General features: G+C 39.0%; 1 protein-coding gene across 3 annotated transcripts in view; it reads right to left on the bottom strand.

Moving 5' to 3' along the window:
- Positions 1-266: 266 nt before the first annotated feature.
- The window catches only part of SNCAIP (synuclein alpha interacting protein), a 164,733-nt gene continuing 154,629 nt past the window's right edge, over positions 267-10,370 (bottom strand). For all 3 annotated transcript variants that reach the window (XM_088838795.1, XM_055430038.2, XM_055430040.2), the window contains one exon: positions 267-830. In XM_088838795.1, coding sequence (XP_088694921.1) covers positions 746-830 — 85 coding nt within the window. In that variant the 3' untranslated portion in view covers positions 267-745. The remainder of the gene's footprint in view (positions 831-10,370) is intronic.

Below are 10,370 nucleotides of genomic sequence, written 5' to 3'. Positions count from 1 at the left end.
CCAAGAAGGGGCTAAATCCTTAGCTGTCATTAGTATTTTCTCTTGTCAACACTGAGATTTGAAAAGACAGAAGGAATTGACTTACTTTATATACTCGTTTGATCCTTTAGTACTTTAGTGAAAAGTAGAATGTTTTATTTTACCCCTATGGGAAAGCAGCTCAACTGGGCAGTTTGTTCCTGAAATAAAACACCAGCAGTCAAAATATGCTTAAAGCCCCTTAGAAATCAGAACATCACAGACTTATTAGAAAGTAAGTGCCCCAAGCTTACAGGTGGTTGTTAACATTGTTTTATTTCCTTTATACAAAAAGTAGAAATGACAGAAAAAAACACTCAACAGAAAACAACAGCACTGACCTGGTCTCCCGGAGAAGCTGAGCCCAAATTGCCCATATTATGGGGAAAGGGAGGTTCAACCAGCATCAGCAAACACCCATGCAACTGATGAGACAAAATGGTGTCAGTGGCTGGTGGATGTCCTATGGAGAGGTTGAATCAATCTTAAAAAACATACATTTGCCCAATCATGCTTTCAAACTGCATCTCTTTAAAAACAAGTTATATATACAAATATCACCCAAAAATGTGTCTTATATATGCTAGTGCTATAAATTTAAGGCATCCTAATCGTCTGGTCTTCTGCTGGTGAGGCATTGTTCTCATGATTCTATTTCCACAGAGGACAGTCCAGAAATTTCCAATGGTGTCCAAAGGGCAGCAATGAGAGATAACAAAAAACTGATTTATAAGAAGAGTTCTTTTGATTCTGGCTCAGCAACATGCTTTATACTGAAGGATTTCTTCATTTTTCTACTGATGTCATCATGCCTAAGTGGAAGACAAACCACAAGGCCAAAATTAGATAAAACTACGGTCAAGTTACAATACAATGCCACTAAACAGCTCACCCAAAATGGAAATTATCCTCGCACAGACCACACTGAAGAACACTTCATTCCAGAATGCAAATTATTCTTTTTTTTCATAGAAACCACTCTTTAAACAATAAAAGGAATAGTCACGTAATAACATACTATGTGGATACTCTAAAATTTGGCCCCGGAAGTAATTACTCAATCATACTGATTGGAATCCAAGTAAAATTCTACAGTCAAATGAATTTTATCAAACAAAATAGGAAGAGCAGTACTGCTTGTTAAACTGAAACAAGAGGTATTTCTATTTTATTCATGGGGTTCACTGGTGACACTTTTTATTCTCCGGTAAGCTTGAGTATTAATAGTTTAAAGGAAATGCTTTTGCTTTGGGTGTGTGATTACTGCGTAGCAGCATGGTGGAAAAGCACAAGTAGGTATATCTATAGGAAAAAGAAGAGCCTAGGGAACAATAGTGCTGTTTTCCCTTCAATACTCAATACCTTGTAAATCTATGGAAAGAAGCACCAGCTCAAGTCTGGGAACAGTTTTGTTTCTTATGTGAATTTCTCCTGGGAAGAAGCATTCATTTTCATTGAAATATTAGTCCCATTCTGGGTGTAAAATCTCCCAGACACTTGCTCACATTCAGAAGATAACTCCTGTCTTATTGCTAGGCCAGACAAAAACAAACTGTTTCTGTTTCTGGGAATGGTGCTTGCTCACATGAGGCCACATTTGAATGGAGAACCCCAAGCATGGCTTTATGACCCTCAAAATCACGCTTGCTTACAAAGATCATGTAGTTTATTCTTAGGTTGGTTAATAACGATTATCATCACCTTCTGAAAGTTGTAATTCTTATTTTTATTTAAAGTTCATCTGAACAGAACTTTAAAGAGATGTTCATGGGAAAGAAAGGGAAGAGTGTGAAAGAAAAACCTGGTTGGTTAAAAGGTATTCTAGGAACTTCCAATTAAGTATGACTGAATACATAGTATTAATCATCCCTTTCTTACAAAAGAACATGCAAATGAATAAAAAAGGCACCAACCTAAATGAATAAGGGAAATGGAAGAGGAGATGATAACACACACAAAATGCCAATAACATTTCAGAAACAGGAAAATGGATGAAGATGTGGAATTGATTTAGCAGAGCAGGCAGGAAAAGCAGAAATCTAAGCCTACAGTCAGGGAACCCAACAAACTGATGTTCATGATGCAGGAACTAGAAACACTGTGTACTTCTGAAAGTCGCAGTGGGTGCTGTGTGAGTGCTGAAAATAGGAAGACTATTTTAAAACTTTTTGGAAGTACCAGTTCATACCCAAATTATCTTCCTGACCTAATGCAGCCAGGTGACTGTCCCTTTCTCAAATGTGAAGAGAGACCGCAGGTTACAATTTGCAAGGCATGGACCAGAGAGACTCTAAATTCAGCTGAAGGGGTGAAAACCATGGGGTTAGGTGAAAGTTATAAAACACAATTGTCAATCCATCCCCTGTTACTTTAACCCAAAGATTGATGGAAAGTAGGTTAATAGATCCTAGGAGGAGACTGGAGTTTCCTTATCTTGAGAAATCAACTGCCAAAAGAAAAGTCCTACAAATATTGACAGTGAGTTTCCCAGCCAAAGAGCCTAATACTTAACCAGTCTGTGTGAGGCAGTATCTACCAGTCAACAAGCCAGAGCTTCTATTCAGTTTTAGTGTCTTATTCTTAAATATGAACTAGTTAGGGATCACCAGATGTTTGAGAAAAGTGCTACTATGACAGACAGAGACAGAGATAAATAGAGAAACAGTGGTCAAAGTGAATAGAGATAACATAAAGGGTGATAAGAACTTCAAAAAATTGTAACAAGAAAAACTGGGGAAAACGTTTGCTATTTGTATCACAAAGGGTTAATTCTTATAATGTATAATACATAAAGAGCTGCTACAAATCAACAAGAAAGACCAGAATCTCAACAAAAATGTAGAAAGAATTAAAAATAATACATTCATACAAATAAAGAATACATATCTGTGTAAAAGAATGAAGCTCTCTTTAATGAATACATAAAGACCTCTAAAATGATAGATGAAAAAAAGCAAGAAGCAAGACTATGTGTAAAGGATGCCATCTTTATTGTAAAAAGGAAGGAAAGATAAAAATATACATTTGTATTGAGTATAAAATTTAAATAAGTCTTGCATACCTAATGCTATGAAAAAAAAGAGAAAGCCAATAAAATGCTACTGAATATTAACACAACAATCAAAGAAATAAAAAGTCAGAAATTGGAAAGTAAAGTTGAGTAAATATCCTAAAAAGCAAAAGTATGGATAAAAATAGGAGAAATACAGTTAGACAATGCTTAGAAAAATAGAAAAAATAGTTAGAAAAGGATCAGTTCAGTGTGTTGAATATCAGATTAACAGTATTTTCAGAAAAATGAACAGAACAGCAGTAGGGGATAAAATTTTCAAAGAAATTGTACACTTCCCAGTACCAAAGCATATAGATTTCCAGATTGAAAAAGCCTGCTGAATGCTCACACCCCAGTAATGAGAATAGAATCATGGCAAAGTATCATGAAATCAAAATACTGGAGATAAAGAGAAAAATCATAAAAGCTTCCAACGGATTAGAAATTAGGGAGAAACTGAACTTTTTGACAGACACATTAGAAGCAAGAGGAAAATTAAACAATATGTTCAAGATTCTAAGGGAAAATAGTTTCCTATCTAGAATTCCATACCCAGCCAAATAGTGCTAATCCATATGAGGGCAAAATGAAGCTATTTTCAGACAGGCAAGGCCTCAAAACCTTTAGCATCCCTTCACCTCCACAGGACGGAAGTTGTCTTTCCCAAAGAAAGACTATAGACTGACAAAAAGGGAAAAGACAGATTCAGGAAATCACAGGGGAAAAGCCAAAGGAAATTCCCAGGATAATGTTTATGAGAAACTGCAGGGTTACAGCTGTGTAGCGCTGCAAGATAGCAGCAATCTAGACTGGGGCAAAAGGAAAGATGGTGCCCCATGAATAGACTGAAACAGAGAGGTATCTGATTTGTCTGAATGCACTGAAAGGAGGGTTTTTGTCTCTAGCAGAGTGTTCAGAAACTATATACTTAAAAATCAAAATTATTATCTTCAAGGAAAACAAAGTTACACAAATAAAGAAATGTACCAATAGTACACTGCACGTATCCACTGTGATAACTATTTAGATAGCCATAATAATAATAAACCCCTAATACTGATTTAACTCCCAAGAGTGATACAACTATATTGACAGTGGGAAGAGGAGGCAGGTGTGTATACATGTGTGAGTTGGAATGGGGGGCAGTGCTGGTTGCCAAAATAGAGCTGGACAAATTTGGTTCATGGTTGAGAACATGGATTTTGGAACCAAACTGAGCTGAAAGCCTGGATACATAATTTACCACCACTGGTACTGTGTAATCTTGGGCAAGATATATAATTTCTCTGTGCTTTGGTTCCCAATCTGGAAAAACTGGATAAATAATAATATCTACCACACTGTGTCATTCATTGTGAAGATTAAAAGTCAATATGCATGAAGTTCCTGAAATGCATATTGGTACATTGTAAGTACTTTGTAAGTGGCAGCTATCATTTTTATCTTCTATAGTAAGATGCCAATAGACAACAGAAATAATATCTAAAATTGAAAGTCCATATAAGTGTGCTATTGAGAAATACAGAACACCAGAGAAAACACCTAAAAGCAAAGCAAATGTCTGACTCAGGGGAGTAGGAGTGAGAACAGGGGAGGCTGGACTCATGGACAGCCAGTTTTTGTTATAAGGCGTTACTATCATATGTACCTATAGCACTTGGACAAAAAAATATAAAAATCAATAAAACTAAAAAAAAGTCTAAGAATATAATAATTTAGACGTTGAGGGAGTATTTCTACTTTAATATAAGGGGTGTTGTGTTTAAAAACACTAAAAGCACTTTGTGTAGAACAAAACCCAGCAAGATTAGAGTTGAGTCAATACCAAGTAAAATGTTAATTTGAGGCTTTTATCTGAATAATATCAGGATGATTCAAGACTCCCTGAACCCTTCAATTACTTAGTCCTGAATAACCAGTATTCAATTTTTTTCAAAAAAAGGAAAAGTGTTTGGGTAATTCTGGCATGAATTATTCAGATAATTTGCTGCTCTTGATTTCATTTTTGGATATAAAATCACATTCTCTGTGACCAAAATTGGAAAGAAGGCTTAAATTTAAGTAACAGTTTTTCAAGTAATCTAACCTGCTGACTCATCTGTGCCTGGATTCCATATTTATACAGCCCAGGGTGACTAGATGGCAAGTTATTTTAGAGAATTTGCCTAAAATGGCCCATGAGTATGCACTACATATTCCTACTGATGGCCAAAACTGGTAGACTTACTTAGCTATTTCTGTGATCTCCTTCAGACCTTCAATGAGAGCATATCTGTAAATGCCCATCGTCTAAAACATGAGATTCTGGCTCAAAGAATAAAAATATATACTTGAAATACTCAATATTAAACTCACTGTAGGGGAGTAGACTTGTAATCAAAAGGCCTAGACTTCTACAGAGCATGCCATTCTTTCTTCAGGATGACAGGCTTGCTCTGTCTTTTCTTTCCCCTCTCCTTCCTCCTTTCCCTCTCTCTAGCTTCCTCTCCTTCATGTATTCTAAAGTCCCTACCCTGTGCCAGGTACCAAACTAGATACTGGGGCGCAGACTGGGGTATGATGGTGGTACTGAGGGTCACCACTCCCAGGAAGTTCTTATACCTTTCATAGAGTTGGCCATGTTTTAACTACATCCCCTCAATTTTCTCTTGATTATTCTCTTGCTAAATGAAGGAACATGGCTTACTCTGGCATGGCAAAATTGCTAACGACAGTATTGTAACAAAGGACACTGGCAATCCAGGTCTCTGACATCCAGGAGAGTCGAACAGCTGCACTGTCCTCCACATGGGAAGGGATAGCTCAGATGGCTGTGGCTGGAGCAGGGATTCTCAGTGAAGATACTAGAAGATGTTTGGGTGAAGTCTCTACCTGATACTTTAAAAACTCAAGTCACTTACAGCTTCTTTAAAACTCCAGGGTTAAGAGAGTTTATAGACAGTTTAATGTCCAGACAGTGTAGTAGTGGCAGACATGTGGTGCAAATATGACACTGATCCTACATTCACCCCCTTTGGAGATGCACAATTCAGAACCAGACTGTGGGGGAGGGGATGGGAGAGGAAAGGAAGGTGGAGATGGGAGAAGGGAACTGTTTGTTCACAACTGTTGGGAGTCCACTTAAACCAGATGCATATGCTGAAACAGTGTATTTCTGATGGGAGGATTTTGGTTTCCAAGGTAGATCTCCCCTCTGTCCCTTCCTACCTGCAGCTCATAGGTGTTCCACATGTTAATTTCTTGCCTTCCAAGTGCAGTGCTTTGAGATATAACATGGATTCTTATTTGCAATATCTTCTTCTGTGTCTCAACTCATCACATTTTGATACTAAACCTTGTTCTACAGTCTTCCTATGATAGATTATGCTTTCTCCTTTACCCAGAGGGTATAAGGAACTTATGAATAAAAACTCCATGTGTGAATCACACTCTCATGAATCTTGAAAACTCTGGCAGGTTTTATAAAGGGTTTGCTAAGTTGTGCCCAGACGCTGGAAAGAGCTGATCATGTGAACAATTCCCCATCACATGGGCATTTTTCTCCACACACAAGATTCTACTAGGCAACAGCCAAGAACAATGCAAAACTAACCCATTTCAAAGGAGAGGCTCTTGCTTAATGGATGTAATCTGGAGAAATGGTTCCAGATAGGGACACATCACAGGGACCCGTATGAAATACAGGTTTTCTCTCTGAAATGAATGCGAGTCCTAGAGAGGCAGAGGTGGTGGTGGGTGGGACAAGAGCTGAGCAGGAGAAAACTGGGCAAATGTGGGAAGGGCTATAGGGAAAGGAGACAGATGAGTTCTAGGGCTTTCTGAGGCAAGGCAGTTACCCCAGGTACACCAACTTCTGGCTCTGGACCCCAGAACTAGTATATTAGATGCAAAAACACAGAAAAATATACTTCACATCAGAGATTAGAACATATAACTGTAGTGTGGGGGCAGAAACTCTGTCTACAGGGTTACCAAACCCCCTTTTAGTACTAGCACTGTAACAAGCTTTTCTGAACTGTTAAATTGGTTAAGATTCAGTCTGCTCTCAGGGATTCAGTCTAGAACTATGCAATCAACATAATCTCAGCTAGTTTGGTCACACTCCTATTATCCCTTCAAGGATCTCTAAAAGTTGAAAATACTTTCAGGTCAGAAATTTAATATTAAGGTGTGGTTATTTGATTTATACCCAGAGAAATGATGGCAAAAATGCTTTCGTTACCAGGATTAGAGAGATTCCTTTTTGTTCTCCCTGCACCTTCTATCATGATTCTGGAATGCTGTTCAGTGGGGCCAGGGTACACACTGCTTGGGACAGGTTTCAGCCAGGGCCTCACCTCTACCTTCCCAATTTCTTCCCTGTCTTTGGCTCACTTTTCTGTATAGTAATATGTCCTGACAATAAAGACAGATGTGTGTGTGTGTGTGTGTGTGTGTGTGTCTGTGTGTGTGTGTATGTACATGCATAGTAGGGGTACCCGGAACTCTAACCTCCAACTGGGCACAGTAGATGACCACTGCCATATCCTTACATCATTTCACATCATTTCAGTCCAAATTTACCACTCTTTCTGAAGTGGCTGTTGAACAGTCTTGACATCTATATGAAATATGTGCTACTAGCTCTTGGCTCCGGATGTATAAGTCCCAGCGTGGCTAATTCCTTGGCAGTAAAACCCACACTAATGGTGTTTATTGCTTAATGTCTTTTTAAGGAGTCTGCTCTCATGTTGGTGATAGGTTTAGGGGCTTCCTGATGCTAACCCTTCAGGCCATGGTGCCACTGTGGTCAGAGAGGATATGACTAGTGGTGGCCAGGGGTTAATGCCATCTGCCTATCAGGACTGGAATTGATGCTCACTTTATGTGTTACAGATCTCACATAGACTTAAACTCTGGGAAATGAATGTCTTGTTGGCATTTTAAGATAAGTAACTGCCAACATCCCCTTGGAGTTGTAATAATTTAAAACCAACTTGTCCTTTATAAAAAAAAAAAAGTAAAGATAAATCTCCTTGTTATAAACAAAGTCATCCTCTGCAGTTGAAACACACTGGGAAAACTATTCCAAGTAACAGAGCTGAGTCTAATTTTAAAGGGCATTGAAAAGACATTTAGATTCTTTGCTATCAAACTGTGACCAATTTGGAAAAATAAATAGCAAACAGAACCCCCCTCACAAAGCTGACATTAGAATGTTGTATTCATTCTCTATTTTTCCACTACTAAGAAAAAAAAATCTTAGGAACTAAAACATGATTCAAGGATAGGGCTGGAAGAAGGGTCCATTGCCCCTCTCTTTCTCCCAGGGACATTCTGATAGGGTCACCAGTGGCATAATGCTTAGAGCCAACTTCAACCCAATGACTGCCACTGCTTTCCAAAGTTACATGATCCCAGGCAATCCCTGCTCCCCAGAGGAACCATGTGGCCTTCAAGAAAATTCTTGGGTCAAGATTTGAAGGCAACACTTATAGATAGGCACTTGGGCTTTTTCCTTCCCCCCCGCTCTTTCTGTGGGATGCCCGTGCTATGGATCCCAAAGACAAAACAAGAATAAATAGGTATTTTGCATGTTCACATTCCCATGCTAGCTTACTTCTCTGAGGGATCTTTATTTCAACTAGATATAGCCATTCTTACTTTATCTAAGGAGTGAACTGGGCTGGTCCTCCCTACCTGTGTGTGTGGTGAGTGAATAGGAGAAAACTTTTCACTCTACAATGAACAAACTAGTGCATTTTCACTTTTCATGGAACACATGTCAAACTAAAACCATGATAAAATACAAGTTGATTTTATATGATAGGGACGGGGAGGGGGTCTGGATGTTTATCTAAATACACTGAATTATAATTTTGGGGTTTCGCTTTATTACTGAAAGGAAACTGTCTTAATACATAAAGTCAGTGAATCTGATAGGTTCAAAACTGGATCTTCAGAAGGACTGTTCCTTTAACCGAGAAGGAAAGTGTTAACCCAGCTGTCAGATATCTGAGTAGCCTCATAACCTCCTTTTGTGCTTTGATTTCTGTAATCCTATTATAGTAGATTGTTAGCTTTGTTCCCCTGCTTGTAAGAAGACAGGATGAAATATATCTCGCAGGAGAATCTACTGTGATACTAATTATCTTGTTTTCAGGTGCTGTGGGAGCTGGAAGAAATGAGAGGTATTTTTCCTCCTGCTTCAAAGGAGTTCCCCAAGCCCTTGCCTTAGAGTATTATTGGTGATTTCCCTTTAAGGACAAAGTCAGAATTTTCTAGGTACTAGAAGACAGAACCTAAGATGCGGACACAGAAGGGTACAAAGTTGGTCAAGATAGGCTGGGAGAAACAGAAGTGGGCTGATACCAACATCTGGGAAGGGAATGGGTATTTTTTTTTTTTTTTCAATTTCCTTCTCAACCCAGGCACTGGGCTCTTAGCACTGGCCAAGACACCCTGCCCCAGTGTGGTGGGAAGCAGCCCAGACTTAGGCAACATGTGAGCCTGACCTGAGCAGAACGAGGGTGACCCGTAAATACCAGAGCTCCAAGGGGCTTCCTTCAACTTATGTATGGAATTAATGAGATCCCTAGGGGTACCCTGTAAAACGACAGATTTACTTTTCCTCTAGCCTGAACGGAGACATGAAGCGGATTAAATTTGATTTAGAGGGAAAGAAAAAGAGAGTGACATTTCTTACACCTTGGAATTCTGAACTAACATTTATATCCACAACACATTCGCTTGTATCTGTGTATCTGTAATTATTATATAAAAACACATCTCCACACAAACATTTTGGAGGATTTTGGAAGGGTGCTAAAAGGCATGCCATAGTCTTAATTTAAATGATTAGTCCTTTTGAAAGGGGGTTAGGGGTTTATCTCTCCTGGAATAAGCCTGTCAAGAGGCACTTGATTGCAGTACCTCCCTGTCAGCTGCTCTCTTCTAAGCACTGCCCTGTCTCCTGTTCTGTTAGGGAGTTGTGTGTATCCTGGGGATGAAGGAAAGCTATGCTGAAGAAGGACTTTGTTCAAGGAGCAGCCTGAGTCACTGGGGACCTTGGAGATGATCCTTCTATATACAGAGTCCATGCCTTTTGAATCACGAATATTGTGTTGAAGAAAGGCCTTTTTTGGTTATTGATGGTGGTGGGTTCTCACAGCCTGGCTTATAGACCAGCATTGCAGTTCTGAATGCTGAACTAACTTCAGCATGGCAGGACCTCAGCTCTCCTGAGGGCAGCAGATTGCTGACTAAAGGAGCTTTCAGTCTGCAATCAGCAATGAAGAACCTCAGCTCAGTTTCAAAGTTC

This window comes from Moschus berezovskii, chromosome 8 (genome assembly GCF_049115385.1).
Source record: "Moschus berezovskii isolate FMDL1 chromosome 8, NW_MosBer_1.0, whole genome shotgun sequence".
Classification (NCBI taxonomy): Eukaryota; Metazoa; Chordata; class Mammalia; order Artiodactyla; family Moschidae; genus Moschus; species Moschus berezovskii.
The sequence above is the reverse complement of the archived record's forward strand: the minus strand, read 5'-3'. Positions and strand labels throughout refer to the sequence as shown.